Source organism: Rhynchophorus ferrugineus, unplaced genomic scaffold (assembly GCF_030347505.1).
Source record: "Rhynchophorus ferrugineus isolate W39M unplaced genomic scaffold, kcgeb_rfMv2 rfM6, whole genome shotgun sequence".
NCBI lineage: Eukaryota > Metazoa > Arthropoda > Insecta > Coleoptera > Curculionidae > Rhynchophorus > Rhynchophorus ferrugineus.
Window position 1 is genome coordinate 20418607 of NW_027472585.1, and position 21017 is coordinate 20439623.

The 21017-nt window shown below is 31.3% G+C and overlaps 1 protein-coding gene across 2 annotated transcripts in view; it reads right to left on the reverse strand.

Moving 5' to 3' along the window:
* The window catches only part of LOC143198453 (G-protein coupled receptor Mth2), a 148791-nt gene extending 133754 nt beyond the window's left edge, over positions 1-15037 (reverse strand). Inside the window, exon 1 of one of the 2 annotated variants that reach the window (XM_076407690.1) lies at positions 14331-15037. In XM_076407690.1, coding sequence (XP_076263805.1) covers positions 14331-14835 — 505 coding nt within the window. In that variant the 5' untranslated portion in view covers positions 14836-15037. The remainder of the gene's footprint in view (positions 1-14330) is intronic. The other variant, XM_076407685.1, reaches the window with a different exon arrangement.
* Between the last annotated feature and the right edge of the window lie 5980 nt (positions 15038-21017).

The window sequence follows — 21017 nt, forward strand, 5'->3', positions numbered from 1 at the left end:
CTTCTCTTCAAAAAGGAATATTTTATCAAGACGCGAAATTCCTTTTTGTCCATTTTTTTCACAATAACAAAAGTTGCTTCACTCAAAATGCTATAGTTCACAATCTAATGATCCGACAGCTGTTAAATTTATAGACGCATATTTTGAAGGTTAGCGCTAACTAAAATATCTTTAGATTTATTAGCGCCATCTATGTGTCAGGCTGGGGACTTCCATCTTTCAATTGACCTAATATATATATATATATTCAGAAACTCAAAATAATAAGGAATTATGAAGCTAGTTAATTTGATGCTTTATCATATATACACTGCATTACGTAAAATTGGAATTTTGTCAATTTTCAATATTATCGATATATTTTATATAATTTCTTGCAGTTATTTTAGATAACTAACACATATTTGGAAGAGATTCAATGTTTGGATTACTCTGTTGACATTTTAATCATCTTTTTTATTAATCAGGCAAAACTTCAAGAATCTGCCCCTAGGTAATAACTATTATTTTGTGATTGCCGTTATACGATATAACTATATTGACATGTAGAAGAGCGCTTCAGTAAGTGATTTACTCTACAAACTCATAATCTAATTATTATTCTGGAGACTATTCTACCTTATTCTAAAGTCTATCCTAACTTATTCTATAGATTATTCTAAACTTTTTCTAGAAATTATTATATCTCGCTCTGTGTATCTATTAATCAGTTCGTATGGTAGTATGCGTTTGTGGTAGTGTTTCATAGTCATCGTGTGCAAAAATAGGAACTGTGTGGCGAATGCATTAGGTTTCATTATCAGTTCTCTAGAGTGCTTTGAGTTAACGCTTTGAATTACACTCATTATAGGTACCAAGGGGATATCGCGCTGAATTAGTTTTTTGGAGACGTAATATGGGGTATAGACAATGCATTCCATTTAACATTGTTTGCTTGCGGGAGCTTATAGCTATACATTTTATTGGGAGACAAGTGCTGCTATAAAGGGTGAATGTCACATGGGTAGATCTTCGGAGTGATGGGTCCCATTTGCATAACTCTATATGCGGAAGAATAGATTATGCAGAAAATTTTATTTAAAAAGAATTAGGAGAACTAAAAGACTTTGTTTCCCTTTATTTAGTCGCCCTCTAGATTTTCTTCTCCGTCTTTATTTGCATATTTTCTTTACCCATCTTGTTCTTACACATTTGCCCATAAACGGAGTCGTGTCCTTTTCATGTACGTTTCCAATGACTTAATACTACTCTGCATTGTTCTACATCAAATTTCTGCTGCTTGTGTCTTATTTTTGTTCCTCCTTGGCAATTGCTTTTGACACTTCCATTTTAGATTTCCCTGGTACTTCCTTTTTGGGAATTACAATAATATTTCTGTAGAAATAAACATTCATGTGTTTTCAAATCTAGTATTTATTTCCTTCTTCTGGGTTTTATAACGTCCTATTTCCATATCAAGTTATTTAAATGCATTTATTTACTATTTTTACTTTCTCAATTTGAATATTACTTACTTCTGGTTATGTCATCGCGTTCTTTCCGATTTTAGATCATTCGTTTCCGTCTGTACTCAAAAAATAATAAAAGGGATAAAGTTCATTAATTTGCTCCAGAATAAAAATGAGTTTCACAATCCGTGAGAACTTCTAGAAACTAGAACATTTCGGTTAGCTGAAAGAACTTCTGAATGTTAATATTGAATTGAATGTGGATAAGGGAATTGCTGATTAACTATATGTGAATATTTAATATCCTGAAACATTGTCTCGAATTTTATACTTAATTAACATGATATCTCAAGTTCTACGTAAACGATATACATGAATTTTTTTGTATTTCCCTTCTAATCCGGAGTATAGGTTTTTAGAGAATATTAATTTAAAAAAATACGAAATCTTATTCTTCACTAGCCGGTATTATATTGTTATAACTTTGTAACATATTGTCGAGCTATTTCGACATAATATTTACACATATATATTGTCAGTTCGCCGCCCCTTTTGCTTATGTTAAAACAACCTTATAGGTACTACTTTAAGTAATATATAAATCCCTACGCTAAAATAAGCGCTGTAGAGTTTCTGGGTTAAGAGAACCAAATCAGTTCATTGTATATATGATGTAGTTTATGTGTCACCAATTTATTGAGACATAAGTGAAGAATAAACTTTAAAATTCGGTTCTGAGGTCAGCACAGTATAGCTTGAATCATCTATGTCAATATTGTCAAGTCTTACACATATTCTTAGTGTTATTAGTGAATTGTTGTGTAATTTTCAATTATCATTTATTAGCGGGCCTTTATTTCGAAAAATCCAATTTCATATAATATTTGTGCAATACGAGGGTTATTGTTTATATTTCTGACATAATGATCAAGTACCAATTTTTTTCGTCATATTTTAGTCTCCTTTTTTACCAGTTATAGTTTATTTCCAAACGAGATATCATCTCCAAATCCGGTTTAATCCAGCCTGGTTATTGTCGTGAAGCGATTATTGTTGGATTCTGTACTTTTATCTTTTGAACAATTATAAACATAAATTTACTATCATTTCCTGGATTCGAACCCTCGACTATCGCAAAAAGGGAAGGGTCATCATTGCGCCAACCAAGCCAGCTATCATTGGAATTAAATTTAGTTTTTCAAAATATTTTCCATAAAAATCATTGCACCTTTTTATACGTTAGGGCCAGTCAAACCAACAATTGTTTTAGTTATTAAATGTTTGGGGTACAGGTGCCGTTAGATAAAGACAATAAATTCGGCGATTTATTTGGGTACAAATGGAATCTAATTATATGCAGAAGAAATATTAATATAAATAGATATTAAACACTAAACAAGATCACACTATAAGAATATAAAAAGAAAGAAATGCACGTGGCAGGGTTACTTTCAGGTGTTACGAACAGTCGCACGTCTGATCACTCTCAGAGTCGGGAACGGTTCTCCCGAGGCGTCGCGTTCGACTCGGCCCTAGCTTCACTACCCGAGGTTGCCACGTCGTACCCTCTGTCAGTACTACTTGTTGCCACCTCACCTCACCACCACCTGTGGGTGTTAACTTCAGGTATGTGCAACATCTCGAGTAGATCTGTGGGCTGCTGAGAATTGCGGGAAAATTCGAAACATCTGAAGGTCGCTACAAATGTATATAGGTCTGTTCGGAAATTTAATTGCTTACTAAAAATGTTGAATACTAATTAAAACTAGGATCCACTATTATCAAACCGCAATTAGAATATGTAATTTATTAATTATCGAAGATTATTTATCGGTACTGACTTTACGCACACACTTTACTACATTTTATATTTCATATAAATATAGGAATTTTTTAATTATACATGAAATCGGTAACGAGGAAACCAAGTGGAAATTAATGACATAAAATATAGGCTGAAAAGTTAACGGGCTTAACAAAGAAAACCTGTTAGTTTTTATTCAAAATTAGCTATATTTATCTACGTATTCTCCATCAAGAGCTACACAATCATTCCAGCGCCTCTCCAATATATTAATGCGACTTTTGTAGAGCGATTTATCTTTTGCCTAAAATAGGCCTCAGTTTAAGCGATAACCTTCATTCGAGGAAAATTTCTTACCGATGAGAATTGCGACAATAACGACATATAATATTTACTGTTGATGGTATTTCCCTTCTCAAGATGGATGAATATTACACCACGCACATCCCAAAATACCGAGGCCATAAACTTTCCAGCTGAATGTTATTCGTACGTTTTGGACGAGGTTCACTAGTTGCTGTATACTCAGATAACGACCGTTTTGGTTCAGGAGTGAAGTTACGGATCAATCTTGTTACGTTTAAACATGGCCAAACACTGCTCAGAATCATCAACACGTTCTGTTTTTGGTCAATAGTGAGCAAACGCGGCACCCACTTTGAACAGGGCTGTCTCATAGCATAAATGCACATGTGATATAAAACCAACACGTTCTTTTGATATACTTAAGATGTTACTTAACTCACGCAACTTTACATTTTGATTATTCAAAACGATTTTGTGTTTTTAAATGTTTTCTTACGACGTTTCTACGACCGGATTTAAAGTCAGCAAACCAACGTTTTATTGTTGTGTCTGATAGAATCCTTATAACACTTTTCAAGTCATTGTTTCGTTTGAAGGGTATTATTTCTTATTAAGAAGCAGTGTGAAATTAAAACACGAAATTGTTTTTGATCGATTGTTTTGAAAATAACAAAAGTAGTATCACTCTGATGCACACTCTGTCGCAAAATACCTCACAAACTTAACAGTAGAATATCATGAAATTTGAACAGCTTATGTTTGAAGGTTAGCACCAACTGAAAATACCATGAATGCAATAAATCTAGCACCATTTATGTGTTAGGCCCGAGACTTTGCAGCCAATGTGATTCAATTCTCCTGTGATCCAGGAACTGGTGCGAACAAATCAGATACAGTTGGGAAAATGATAATCGCTGGTCAATATCATAAGGCATTAACGTACGATGGTGAATCTATTGGGTTATGTTGTCTCGGTGAAAAGGAAAATCACCGCCAGAATCACCGGAATCATCCACCGCCAGATCCATTACGTTCATTAGTTTTTGTGATAGCAAATGAATCTAACCACTTGTTGGACAACATTTAAAAATACTATAGTTATTTCCAAATGTCGTTGTTTAGCGCAACGTATATTGTACAGAAATAAGATAACAAATGTTACAAGGACAAACTTATCACTTGCAAGCAACTCTGTTACCACTATCAAACGCAGATAACAAATTCTTATAAATTTATTTAACGGGCAATATGGATACAACAATTGAAAAGTGTTGATACTGTTATGATCATGCAACATTGAGGCTAACTATTGACTAAAAGATGTACAAACATTTCTCCATCAGAACAACATGCCATGATATCGTTATCGAATCTGATAGAACATCTGATGGCCACACAACAAGTGGTTATTATTATTGTCAGTGAACATTTGTGGCATAGTTACGAATAGGTGAATACTAAAGGTGATACATGAAATGTGATATAGAAATAATACGTGATACGAAGTTCATTTAATTTGTATAATAATAAGTTCAGTAAGTAAGTTTTTGGCTTCTAATTCCCTGAAAAGTGTCTTAGAAATATAACTTCATTTCTAAAGATTTTCTTACCTTCAAGTCACAGTGAGCTCAATATAGTGAATAAGCTCGATGTAGATAAAACTTATTTTAGCTCATTGGTTACAGTTTAGCTGTAACATAGATCGGTCATCAATTACCTTTGGTCAACAAAATTCGTTTTGCACCTTAAAAAGCTGGAAATTGATGCTATGATAAGTTTTTGGATTATTTTCATTTGCAACCTATTTTACAGTCCGAAGAACTGTGTCCACACAATCTTAGTTCCTTATTTTGGTTCGTAATCATAGTGGTAAACTTCATTTGTGGTGATGAAATCATAAACGTGACAGACAGTACTGTGCCTCTATATTTTTCGAATTAAATTTGATTTTACCATAAACATTGGTTTATGTTCTTATCACGCATGATAAGAAAATAAAATCGTATTTTAATACATTCGGAAACGAATAGATGGAGCTCTATGTACTAGTAGAACAATTTATTATATATCATACGTATTTACCCAAAATTTTTTAATATTTAAACAGGTTAAATTAGTCTGGCGATCTGGTTTGATTATAAATTGATTAACTCAGAAGATATTTTTAGTATATTCATCAATAAACACAGAAGTTTCCATCCTGCAATTTTTCAATAGTATTGAATGAATTATAGATTCCTTTACTACATCTACGTCTCCATTTTTTAAGAATTAATGAGTCCACATTTTTTAAAAATATTTTTTTCTTTTACCGGTTAAACTATACATGTTATAAATATTTTATCAAGAAAACCATGGAAAATCCGCTGTTTATTGCCTGTCAAGCTTAATCAAATATATTTCAAAGTTATTTTGATGTAGCGTATATATAAACATTAGTTGCTATTCTAATTATAATATGTTATTCAAGAATAGTAAATATTTGTTGTAGCATTATGACATCATTACTTAGTAGGCTGTTGCGTTTCGTAATTTTGTGGAAATAAATTATGTTTCGTAGATAATTTGGTTTGTTGTTGATTGAGATAATGAAGAATAAAAGTTTTCCTTCATGTAAACTATAAACAAATAGGATTTTAATTACTTCCGGAAAATTGTCGTAACTGAAGATCTAAAGGGATTTTAAATTATTTTTGATTGTTTTTTAAGAAATCTGTAACCGAAATTCATTAATATTTTTTAAAAACTTATAGTGATTCTGTTCCATAATTTCCTAATTTTTGGTGTAGATTTAAGTTTTATTGGAGAAATAAAGGAAATTTAAGTACATTCACATGGCCTAAAAGTGGACGATTCAAGCTCGATACTTATCATCCACATAAATTAACAATTCATTTTGTAAATTTTCTAAAACTGAATGGCTTCTGAAACAAAACTATGTCGAACGATGTTTAGAAGAAATATTTCTGGCGATGTACTGGATCATGTAGGTCAATAATGTGCGCACAAGACCTTTATCAAGAGATCCCCGCTGAATATTCAACAATGGATGCATATCCCTCGTTAATGTCAAGAAAGGTGACAATAAATGTTTGGTAGGATCTGAAAGTAATTGTTCCACATAAGATGCTAAAATACCGCAGCACCATTAATAGGGGTTTCTATTGTAAATAATCCATGGAATTGAAGAAGGTGATTTAAAAAATCGGTAAGAATTGATTCCAATGAATACTATCACTGCAGCCCTAAACCACACATATCTTTAGTGACTTCGAAAACATAGACAGAGATTGGCTAAGTTAACAGGGGCTACAGCTTCTTTTGATTTCAGCAAAACTCTCTTAGTAGTGTTAAAATAGGCTTGTTAAAGTCACTTAGTTTAACTCGTGTAACTTAAAAAATACAGACGGAATTACTGTTTCACGAGAAGAGTGACAAAAGTCTATTCAAAATAACAGTGAACTTACGTTACAACTATGTCAAATGTATTAAATATCTTGGTTTGTAAATTCATTTTAAAATCGGACAGCATTTTTCCTTCATATTTTATTCTAGTTAAAAGGAAATACAATATCGGTTGATACACACATCGGCACTTGTATATGTAAGCGAACCAACCTTTAAAATTCGGTGAATCTTTTCAAAAAACGAAAAACAATATAATATTGGCTTCACCGAAAATAAGCGTCCACATACGAATCAAGTTCATTTTGATGTTAGTGCTATTCGAGATCAAATTTGGTGGGTAGTTTTTTCAACATAAAAAAATTTAATACAGTTATTTCAGAGACAACCGTTAGTTTGGTAAATATCTGTATAAAACTGGGGATATGCAGTAGCAAGCAATTATTGAGCGATATAAGTGATCTTTTTATACACTATTAGTAAAAATAATATTTAAATAGTATAAAGATAATCTACGACAATGTCTAATAAAACTTCTAGACATCGATTTATTAATTTTTTGATATATATTTATTATGTAAAATTAAGGAATATATTTTATTTCAATTTTAAGACGAGACATGGATATTTTCAAATGGAACCTTTGGCTACTCTTGGCAAGACACTAATAAAACGAGTATAAAGATAGTAAAATTGATCAAAATAAGTAAAAATTAGAATAACATTGTCAGGCTTTGCTAGTCATAATATGTTTTATATATTTTATATTAGTCATGATGGAACCGGAATAGTTTTATTCCTTTACATATAACATATAACATTAAATAATGGAAAAGTTTCGGTTTCTAATATTTTAACATTGATATTTTAAATCTGCCATTAATATTTCATTTCCTTCACGGCTTCAAAAATAGAAAGTGATTTATTAATATTACAAATGATAAAATTATTACACACATTTCGATGACAAAAACACAGTAGGTATTTTAAAGTGAGTACTAGCATAGAGAAAAAATCATAAAGAGAAGAGAATTATAATGTCTTCCTTCGCTCGCCGTCTCCGTCATAATGGCAGACATTTTGATTTTTGATTTGAAAGTCTTTGTGCAGCTTCGGTCGGATACCGTCGTTATTTGTTTTTTTTTTGAATTACCGTAACGTATGTGACTACAGATTAATCACAGAGCAGCTCCAGAAGTGAGGTATCGATTGCAGTCACCGTAGACTCGTCATGTGTTCGACGAGGTACCAGAATTGTTAATGTCACGTCGTCGAAGAAAATAAGCTACCCCGTCGTCGAACATCGATCCTCCCACAGCGTCGATTACGGGAGCCTTGTCCGAAAAATAGCTTGTTCTCAACGTCGTCGATGGACCACATTCAAGTGCCAAAGCGTTGATGAAGCAACGGTATCTGTAGGACCTGAAGATATCAACAGCCGTACCAGATCGCAACCGTTTCGATTTATCATATTTTTCAAAGCCCTTTTCATGCAACACATTTTGTTTGGTATATAATTTTTTTTTGTATTTCATGTTTTTTCATACATTTTTGTATTTTTGTTGACAGGGGAGTATTGTAGCGACCTTGAGGCATGTCGAATTTTACGTCGTGGAATAACGGTCTACAAAATACCCAGAAATATAATCCCAGATGTTGAACACGGGCGGGGTGCCAGCAGCGCCAACTAGAACCCGATAACGAATAGCTGGCGGCAACCCCGAGACGTTTATCTGGGATGTTATTGAAGGGTATTTCGATTCATTCAGTACTTGACAATCGTTTGGTTTAGACGTGCCACCATCGATTGCCCAAGCCTCGTCTCCAGGTAACACCGCTGCCATCCGTTTTATCTAATTGTATTTTTCACATTTTTTTTATGTAGCCAATAAATAACGGTCACATAATGTAAACACCACTGTTTCATTTCGTTTTACTTCCATTCACCGAGCCATATAATTTGCCCTATATATATATATATATATATATATATATATATATATATATATATATATATAGGACAAAAAATAAAATGTTATATGTATATAACAATTAAACATAACCTCAAAGCTGTCACGTGTCAAGCATTATTAATGGGCGTATCAAATGTCCTCACAGTAAAATATTTTTCTTACAGGTGCTTATAATTGAGATTTAAATTAACCAATCAAATTACTTGAATGGCCAATTATGCGACCTCTGGATGTGGGCCAAAGCAAAACTTTGCGCCAGAGTTCCGTATTAAATTGCATCTCTATTACTCTATGAGTTCTAGTGAGATTGTACGGTGGCTATAGAGTATCATGTACATAACAATAAGCTTTACAAGTTATTGTCCATTAATAGACCACAAGTGGCAAGAACTATAAAATATATTATTGCAGTTTGATTGAAATTTCTAGCTCGTGTACTCACCAGACTTGGCACAATCTGATTACTGTTTATTGAGATCGATGTAGTAATATTTCACTGTTAAAAGGTTGCTTAAATGTAGTAAAAATGTGAAAATATCAAAGATGATGGAATATATTTTAATTCAATCTAAATACTTATAAACGATAACCAAAAAGGTTGGATATTTGTTAACAATTTTTATCAATATTATTTAATAATTTAACATTCGCATGGCACTTCTTTATCGTATAAGTTATCAGTTTGATAAAATAAGTTGCTTTACTTTCAATGTGTTTATTTTACCTACCATATTTACACACAGTTTATGTAATATATGTTATTTATTTACTACACCAATTTTCAAACCTATTTTTATCGACTATTATAAAGTGTCAAAGAAAACAGCCACATGTGAAGGAAAATCAGTTAAACAGAGGCAGATGTTAGACTTATTGCGCTTCCTAATCTTGTCGACTATTTTAAATATTTCGTATAGTTTAATTGCCTTAATACTCATACTGTTTTATGAGATATCTAAACGTTCTAATAGATTTTAATAATAAATTATTGAATAATAGTAAATTAAGGGGGTAGTCTCGTTCAGAAATTTGAAAAAATTGATTATTTTCATGTTTAAAAGTTTAACATTTTAAAAATATGCTCATAAGAGGATTTTTAAAAATTTAAATTATTTTCGGAGGTATAGTTATTTTAGTGACGACATCTAAACATGAAACTAGCGTTTTTATTGAATTTTGTATTAGACGGTTGACACTATATCTCAAATGCTACTAACCCAATTTATGTACTTGAAATTTGGAGTTAACTTTCTTTACATATTCTTCGTGTTATCGTATAAAATAAAATAATAATTTCATTTATACCATTTTAAAAAAATTCGAAAGTTACCAACAAAAAATTGTGATTGATTGACTGTGTAGTAGGACATGTACAGCACTTCTCTATATTAAGAATTTTCTTTTTTTTTAATGTGACGCATCTAAAACGTATGCATTTAGAATATCCCTTTAATATAAAATAAACACACTAATAATACAGCAAAGTGTTTTTTTTGCCAATTTTTCGGCATTTGAGAAATTATTTCTTTAAATTATCTTACAACACTCAAATTATAAAGTTATTTAACGGATTGTTCCTAGTTCAGTGTAGGTTTTATAATAAGATGTAATTCAAACTGGCCAGTTAAATATACCCTACCTTTAGCTGCTGGGTAACAATACAAGAATATAACAATATAATATATATATATATATATATATATATATATATATATATATATATATATATGATTTGATGTAAACATTTTGAGATTGTAGCGCAGCACAAGAGTAACAATTTTAGCGTTTAAATATACTGTTAGTTCAGGGGTCTAATGTATTAGCCCATTTAAACAATCTTTAAGCAGATTTATTAGCTGTAAAACAAACATTCTACACCAAGTTCATTATATTATATATTCTTGCTGAATTGATCCTGTGAAAGTAAGAGTTCAAACAAATATGTCTCGGCGCCTTTTATATGATTTTGCACCTTAACAATATCTAGCTGGATCATCAGAGTCATTCCACAATAATAAAATTTTACAAGAAACACTGAAGTTTAACTCACTTGAAGATTTTCAGGTGTGAAAAGATAATATACGAAGAACAACTAAACTCATTTATTAATATTATAAACAATTTTTGGTAAAAATATGACCACTTCGAATGTAATTAGGAATTTATAAGAATATTACAATGCGAAAGGTATTGAAAACTTTAGGGAAGTATTAGACCAAATTCTCTTTGTTCAGCTGGTGTTAACAAAAGGGGAGAGAATGTTAAATAGAATATCCTAAAATACATATAGGGTATAAAGTGACTTGGGTAAATTCATTCTATGGCAATCCGATGGATGCATCCATACTAGTATCTAAATTCTAATGGAAGATACATCAGAAGGAATCTGAGATGATTTAGGCAGTGGAAATTTGAAAAAGTTATACATATTGACTCGTAGAAATATTTAACAAGCAATTTTTCTGAATTCCATAGGTACAAGGTATATAAATGACGCTACAATTCTTGAAGCATGGGGTAAAAATAGTAACTGAATAATGTAACAGAAGATCATGAGAGATCGGAAAGTTCATTCCTTCAATATTTTAAGTTTAAGGTGTGTATAATTATCTGGATATATTATTGTGTGGTTGTAAAGATAAATGGATGCTTGTGGACTAGCCCTAATAGGGACACCACGTAAAAAGTACACCTAGAACTATTCATGGGTGGCCTAGAAATTTACAATATTTTATCTTCCTCTATCTTATTTTCCTGTCTTCCTATAAAATTATTTCAAAATTAAATATATCTATAAAAGGTATTACAGTTACACGTTCAAACATTTTTTACTTGCATTTAAAATCTTTGATATATTTGTTTAATTTGTGAATTCAAGATAATTTATTCTTATTGTTTGTTATTATAATTAATTGATAGTACAAGTGAAGTTATCTGTTATGTTATATTTATTGTTATTATTATTTGTTAGTAGAAGTGGAATGGAATCCAGACCTGAAAACTTTCTTGAATTATATTTGATTGATATATACTGAAATCAATAATAAGTTAAAGTTTTGTAGCGACCTTGAGGCATGTCCAATTTTATATCTTATAATATCAGCTTACAAAATACCCAGAAAATATTATCTCAAATATTGAACCCGTGCGGGGTGCCAGTAGTGCCGACTAGTAAACGATTACGAAGATCTGGCAATCCCGAGACGTTCACTTCGGATATTATTGAAAAGATACATTAATTGTAGTTGTATAGTCATTATATATCAGTGTTATATAGTCGTTATAGTAAATACTCTATAACAAGGATTCATAGAATAAACCATAGAAAATAATAAACTATATTGTCTTCCTTTTCCAATGGCGATACATTATTTTCGAGTTGATTTCTGTTCGAGTGTATCAAGTGAAAATAACAAATAAATCTAAAATAGTTAGATTTTGTGTTACATTAATAATTCTGTAGTAATAATAATAAAATTGTTGTGTTATTCTTGTTGCTTTAACATACATTGATTAAAAAAAAATGGAAGAACAAAGGTAAGTACAGAATGTAAGGTTAAAGTTTTAAAAGTTATAAAATCCAAACAGCATCAATTTTACTTATAGTGGGAATATTAGCTGCCAAATTTATAATACATCATATTCAACGACAGCATATCGGCATCAACATACGGCAAAATAATGAGGTTTGCCCATTAAAAAGATTAGTAAAAATTATAGTTATTGGTAATAATTATACACTTATTTTAAACATAATATATTTTAGCAAAGATTTAATTTATTTTTTATGAGTGAGGTAGCTATAATTTGTTGAATGTGATAGTCAAAGAATGTGAAATTCAGAGAAGAAGAAATTAGACAGGATTTTGCTAGGATGCAATAACTGTAACATAAGAAACGCAATAAGTGGGGAGTGATGCTATGAAATAATTAAATTTGATAGCAAAAGTAGACCTGTATCAGATAAACGAAATATAAAACTATCAACGACAACTTAGTGATCTAATGACAAACAAGGAAAAGAGAGCGCATTTTTATATAAGAGTATAGATAAATAAATTATTGTTTGACTGGAGATCTCTTTCGGCTTAAAATCATCCATTCGTTTTAGGCTAGTAAATGTATAATATGTTAACCCAAAGCTGGAGGTAGTCAATTCATTAATGGAGTTTGTAGATCAAGAATAGTAGCAAACATTGCAATAGGGATCACAATTGATTATATCTGGAGATTTCTCTGACAATTTCACTGCTTTCATATATGGTGGTGGCTTTTTCGTTTGGTTTTCACTATGTTGGCTGGATATGATCTAAAGGGATTTGCTTTACAGTAATGTTTATGTATATGATTCTTGGAGTTCATGTTAACTGTTAAAATATGTAAATTAATTTAAAAATGGTGTTTTTATAAAAAGGAAAAAGCTGAACATATAGTAATTATAGTTTTATTATTTCATTTCATTCAATAATTAAAAAAAAATTATTTCTTATGTTCCAATGTTTATTTCCCTCTTTATATATAGTTTCAACATTGAATGAAATTTTTATCAAATTAGTGTATATTTATTTATAAAAATAATTCATATATAAAAGGGAGTAATTAAATGAAGCTGTATATACGCATCCGCTAAACTTGAATTATTATCTGTTTCAAAAATAAATGCAGCCCAATACGCGCATGCGCTAAATCCAGAGATATTTGTTAAGTAATGCCCAAACCTCGTCTTCAGGTAACTCTACTACCATCCCTTTCATCTATTCGTACTTTCACATCTTATAGGTCACACAATCTACAGTTTTATGTATCTAATCTAAATTTTGTAAAAGTGTTGTTCTTATCTTGCTTTATTAAATTATGCTCATAGTTACAAGGACAAAGGAATTAAAATTAGTGTTGTGGTGTAACAATATTTTAGTAATAATTAATTTATATAATAAAATATATAAATAAATTTATATCTATTTCTTTCCTGTTTATGTATAGTGTTTAAATGTAATGCTTTTTCTAGTTTAGCGGTCTAGCTCTTTTATACAATCCTTAAACTGACTTATTAGGTGTGAAATAAATACTTCGAGATGATAATCAAATGATCCCGATAAAAATAATATATATCCTTAACATTATCATTTTAGTTTGTACATGGAAGAGACAATTACATTGGTATTATTTAATATATCGTAGATTTTTTTAACTTTTCATTTATATCTAAACAAGTCAGAATAAAGGAGCTTCAGATAGTATGAGAGTTAAATATTTTCGGTCTGTAATCGCGAGGTAGTAAACACGATAAAAACACATTGTACCAAAACTACATATGGTTAGACCCCGTATATTTCATATCGCAATAAGTCAGTTGATAGTAAAACCTTTATACCGTTAGATTACAGTACGTACCTATTCCCTGCAGTTGATATGAGCGCTCGTCGCTAAAGCATCCTAATATAATTAAGGAAACATTTTCAATAACGCTTATTTCCACGCAAAAATCCTTATACTCCAACGATCTCTCCAGTTCTGGTATGTCCAATATATTTCCGTTTAAGACAACTTCCTTCGAGTCAAAAGGTAATATTTTCATGTCATTGCTACAGTATTGCTCGTGTGAATTAACGACAGAGTAATTGTTGGTGTTCTTAAGGTTTAGCTGGTCGCCCAATAGTTCGAATATACCGGAGGAGGAATCATTGACGCATTCCGTTCCTATAATCGCTTCCCCCTCAGCGCAACACCGCCTCAAGCACAATTTATCCTCACAGAATTCGTCGAGGTGCCGATTATAGCGTAAATCCTCGTCGGCCATCACGTCAAACACTTCACGAACACTTTGCGATGCTGTAAAACCGTTAAAAAGGATCGCACACCCGAATAACAACAATGTAATGGCCCAGACGCTATCCATTATCAAACAAAATCGTTTCTTTTCTATGAAATTGTAAAGAGCCTGGATCGTTCACTTTCGGATCTATATTTAAACGTACTACTTATTACTTCAACTCGACTGTTTAATTTTTAGTGGCAGTAAAAGGATTTAATAAATAAATATTGAGAAATGATTAATGTTTATTTCACACATTAATGTTGCCTAACGGGGACAAATGACTGTCTAAATGTGACATATTCGCTGTTTATATAGAAACGTAGTTGAGAAATTTAAGAAACCTGTATCAATATTTAAACAAGTCATGTATTATTATTCGAAAAAAGCTTGATAAGATATTGATAATTATATGTACTGTTTATGTTTTTATATAAGAAAATGTTGTTAACTCACTTTGATATGAAGGTTATTAAAAAATACTGTTCTGAGCGAAAATGTTATATAAAAATCTTTTAATACAGAATATAATAACATAACATTAAAAGATATAGTCTACACAAAGTAGCGGTAAATATACGTCATTAATATGTTTAACGTATTGCCTGCCGTAATTTGTAAATTCATTTTAGCTTCCTGATGCGTTCGAAGATGTAAACGAATTCGTTTGGTTGTCAGATGTCTGCAGAATTCTTTGCAGAATACACTGTTGGATAACATACGATTTAAAAAAGCACATAAGTTTTTTAAAAGCACATAATAAAATCAAGGAAGACTTATTATTACATTTGTGAATTTAGACGAGACGTGGTTATTTCAGAATGGTATTAATATACCCAATTGTCACTCATGGCAAGATGATAATAAAGTCACTGTCAAGACAACAAATTATGATGAAAAGGTAAATGTTGAATTAACAACTAATTAGGTTTTATTAGTGGTAACATAAAGATAAAGAATACTAACACTTTTGCAGATATGGCAAATGAATTACTGAGAATACATCGATTAAATCTAGTTTTACCAAGAAATGTATATACAGGTAGCAACAGAACAAGCTAAAGGGAAATACAGGGATATCAAAATGACTTTATAAGGAAACACTGTATCGAAGGAAATAACAACTAAATATAAATGATAAAATTTAATTTTATTATAAATTTTATAATAAATATTTTAATAAAAATAAAATATATTACTTGCATATACAGTTGTTAATTAGGTACACTAGACTTTCAGTATACATACAAAAACGCGTCTAGAACTTTGATTCATAGTTGGTGTAGAAAATAGTTCAGTAAATATAATAATATACAACCGTACCCTACAAATTATTATAAATGTATAATCTATTGTTTTAAGTATTACCATAATATGTGCCTTTAATGTACTATAATGTTAAACTAAATTATATTTGAGAACAATTTAGATAAAGTGAGTTTACTATTTTATTAATGGGACTATATGTTTTGCCATAAGGGCAATATAATACTACATTATTTTTTTCATTAGTCAGAGCTTTTAATGAAAACTTGCAAAAGCTGGATTATGCCTACAAGGGACACCGCCATAAAATAAAAAAGAATGGGCTTTTTTTAAAAAAGAAACCAAAGGGTCTTTTGCTGATGTCGCTTCGGGTTTAGGATAGAAGGATATGCGAGCGATAGAAACCCTGGGAAACGACTGGGATTTTCGTATTTGGTTTAGTTACTGCGGTTTTTGGATGGGTAAGGATTTGATTGAAGATTGTTTTCGTATTCTAAGGCGCCAAGGGAAGAACCTTACACTAAGTTTTCACAATCGGAATGCGTGATTCTAGGTGTGTGCTGTACAAGCCATTGTTTTTGCTGGATTTGAGCTGATTATTGAAACCTATGGTCGAATTGGAGGTGTATGATACATTCTGGAGCCAAGAGCCTGAGTTTTTCTCTGGTTAATTTGCAGCCGCCAGAATTTGAACCACGCAGTCATCTGATTAATCTGAATCACCAAATTTGTTTGAGTTGGATCTGGAATCTGTTGTGGATGGCATCGGGACTGTAACCGGTGGTGAAGAAAGCTGTATCATCTGCATAAAATGCTGTGTGTGAATGTTTAGGAAGTGGGACATTAGCCACGTAAAGGTTGAATAGGGCCGGAACTAGTGGAGCACCTTGCGGGACATCTGCGTAGATTTGTTTTCGAGAGGAGACGGCATAGCCGACCTTTACTTGAAAGGATCTGCTTTCCAAGTTTGAGTGGATCAGGGAAATTAGGTCATTTGGTAGACCTAGTTGGTTCGCTTTGAAGATTAGATTGTGCCATGCGTATTAAGTAAAAAATACACCACAAAGTAAAAAAGAATGAACCTGGAACGCATAGTCATAGTGTGGAGAGTAGATGAATGTAAAAGTAATAGTTACGTTATTAAATTAAATTAACATTAGTCAAAGGAAGTTATGTTGATTATAATTTTATTTTAATATATTTCAATTTATTCACCATTCACTTGTGTTTGGTAATATTTGATTCAAACATATACAACTATTTATTTTACTAGGTTTAAAGGTGTATTCCAAGAAATTGTTACTTTATTTTGAAATAAATAATGATAACTTCATGACTAACCAGTTTCGTGCTTCCCAATTACACATCATAAAAAATGTATCGAAAATGGTAAACTTATTTTGTAATAGGAATAGTTTAAAATGAAACATATTTGATTCAGAATTGATTAGAAATGAACTTATGTCATTTGTCAGAAATTATTTTTAATTAAATGCCTTTTAAAAACCATAAAAGCCATGTTATATATTTTACATATTTTTGATCTCATATTGAAAATACCATGAAAAATCTAAACAGTATATCATTTTCAAATTATTCCCTTTACTTAATTAACTTAATTTTTAGTTTGTTAATTACTTAATTTACTTAACTTAATAAACTGGCCGATTTTCGACATTATTAGTTATATTTTTAAATAATTTAAAAATGCTCGGTAGGAATGAATTTTTATTATTATCTTCGATTAATTACACATGATGTTTCATACTTAAAAAACAGAGTTTTCCTGAAATATTTTCTATTTATAAGGTTTCAATTAGATATTTAGACACACACAGTTATGATATTGTTTGTTAATCAATTTAAAGCTTTCTGATAAACTATATTTTTTGTTTTGTTTTGTGGTGCGTAAATAAACAAAGATGACGGTTTTGCGACGCGTGAACACGCGACGTATAATTGTCCATGCGCGAAACACGGAAACTCCAAGTTTATTCCGCAACGACTGGCTTTGAGATTTATTTATGGTCATCGCAAAGGTCAGACATACTAGAAAATGTAAACGTTTAAAATCGAGTGGTAAATCCATTGGAATCATCGGTATACCCGGGATCAAGACATCCTCTCCTTTGTATTTTCCCTTTATGATTGTTGCCTCAATGACATTATTCATTATCTTTTTTCACAGCCAGTCTTATGCCATTGCACAGTCGAGGTTGATTAACGTTACGTAGCATGATGACAACTGATTCTACTTTTAACTGCAAATTGTGAGGTGGTAATCCAGGTAATTCCAGTGAATTAAAAACTCGTTAAACATGCGTTTAGCTCATCAGCAGCAGTTGATCGGGGAATAACTGGAAGAATCTGGCGAGAATCACCTGACAACAGAATCGTGACGCCACCAAAAATATGTTGGTTCCCACGAAGATCTTTCAATGTTCTGTTCAGTGCCTCTAGTGATCTCTTATGGGCATCCATCCCAAACGATCTATTTGCATATCTTGGCTGTTGCGCTATTTTTGGCGATGTTGCAAATTGGTGTTTCGTTGATTTGTATGTTTAATGGTAATTTTAAGGGAGAATGTGCGTTTGCCCGCCTTCCAGCAGAGTCGCAGCTATTCCAGATGAAGCCAACGCTAGAACCAACGCTAGAGCTAAATTGTTGTTCTGATGAAGAAGCATTTGTAATTCTTGGACAATGGTTCTCTTCACTGTTAGATTATGAGCACAACGCTTATCAACTTCCTTATCTGGATTGCCGATAAAATAAATTTGTAAAAATTGATTATCTGCATCTGGTAGTGGTAACAGCACCCTCAGTAAGTGATAAATTTATCCTTGGATCTATAATTTTTAAGGATTTGCCCAATAATTATTTTTGATATACATTTTAATACAAAATTGAATATTATAAAAAAATGTTTGTAATGCTTTATTGTACATCAATAAGTAACAAAGATAATTGAAGTAATTCTTTGTGGCGACCGCCACGACCCTTTAGGCCACCAGGAATTCATCAACAACTACAAAGGTTGGCAAGGCTGTGGAAGTGGTACTGTTACAAGGGGACGGAGAAAAGAAAAAAGAGAGCGAGACGTCGTCGTGATGGTCTTTTATACCCTGGAACTGCATGGTACCAATCCACCGGCATTGCCAACCTTTGTAGTTGTTGATGAATTCCTGGTGGCCTAAAGGGTCGAGGCGGTCGCCACAAAGAATTACTTCAATGTGCATGCAGGTCGAGAAGGACATACAAGCAAGAAATGATTCGATATGTGGAATGAAGCATTGTCTATAATAACACCTTTGGTTTGGATCAATTGTACTTCCTTAAATCAGAGAATATAGAGGGAATCAGTAAATATAGGCAGCATAAATACAGTAATATTATAAAGACTTGATAAGGAAATGTAGAAAGAAAACACAGTAATTAAGAAAATAAGAACTAACGTAAAAAGTTAATATGTTCTTTAGTGAAACTAAAACATATGACTTGAATATATCGTTGTTAATTAGGTGGATTAGGCCCCCAGGAGGATACCACTACATGAAAGAACTCTACCTCATGGGTGGTGTGGAAAATAATTCATTGTAAACATAATAAAGTAACCATATACTACAACCTATTGTCGCTGTATAAATGTTTAAGTCCTTCGGAAATATGGGCATTGTATATACTATATTAATAAAATAAATAACATTTGCTAACGTTATGTTTATTTTATTTTTTGATGTATATTAGTAACTTGTTATATGTTAAAATAAAAATAATCCAAAAGTCAACAATGGCTGACTTACTGACGTCATAAGTTTACATACATTTATCTATTTATATAGGAGTTACATTTATATGCGTTGTGTGAAAATAATTCAAAGAAAATACCTATAATAATATGTGAATATACATAATTGAATATATTGAGGGTCTTACTTCCATGTTGAAATATACCATAATTGTTTGGTTTCTTTCAGTTTCATAAATGTTTTCAATATCTCAATGAAAAAAAGGTGCAGTTTATTCAAGGTTTTTTTTATACATACGTCATCAAGATATGTAATGAATTGCCTGCTGCAATTTGCATATATTTTACTAATTTTTAATATTTGTTCTGAGCGAAAATGCAACATAACAATCTTTTAATACATAATATAATAACACAAATAATATTAAAAAATATAGCCTATATAAAGTAGCAGTGAATATAAGTCATTATATTTAATGTATTGCCTGCCGTAATTTGTAAATTAATTTCAGAATCAGACAATATTTTCATTCTCATTTTATTCTAGTTAAAGAGAAACGTAATGCTGTCTAATATGTTCGAATGTGAAACCGAAGTAGCCTGTCAAAGTCGTCCGGTTGTCAAACGTACGCAAAATTATTCAAAATATTATAATTACGGGTCATAAACCAGCAAAAGTTGTTTTAACGCTTTGTTTTATTAAACTTAGAATAACCGCGGTGTTTATTGGAATTATTTTTTAATGTGCAGCTGCACTGAATATTAGTACCTTAAACTCCTTACTAACTTTTACTTCAACTTTTACTCGTTATAGTAACCTTGAATCCAACAAAAAGAAACAGTCTTTATGCGAAACGGTTGACGAATCAAGATCAGCTTGATGTTAGCTGTATATGTATATTAAATATACGAAACGTATAAAAACAATAAGTAGTTTTCTCAATCGAAATATAATTTAATACAATTATTTCAGAGAAAATGTTAGCCTGCAGTAATCATAAAAAGCTGAAAGTTATGCAGCTCTTTGAGGGATGTAGTACATCCCTTCTTACACTGTTGGGTAATATAGGACTTAGGTGGTGTAAAGATAACCCATGAAGTGGTTTAATAGAACATCCAGACAGTGATTTTAAAAGAATACGATTTTTAAAAATATATACCAAATCAAGGAAGAATTATTATATCAATGTGTATATTTAAATGAGACATGGATTTTTCAGAATGGTTTATTGGGTCACTCATGGAAAAGTTGAT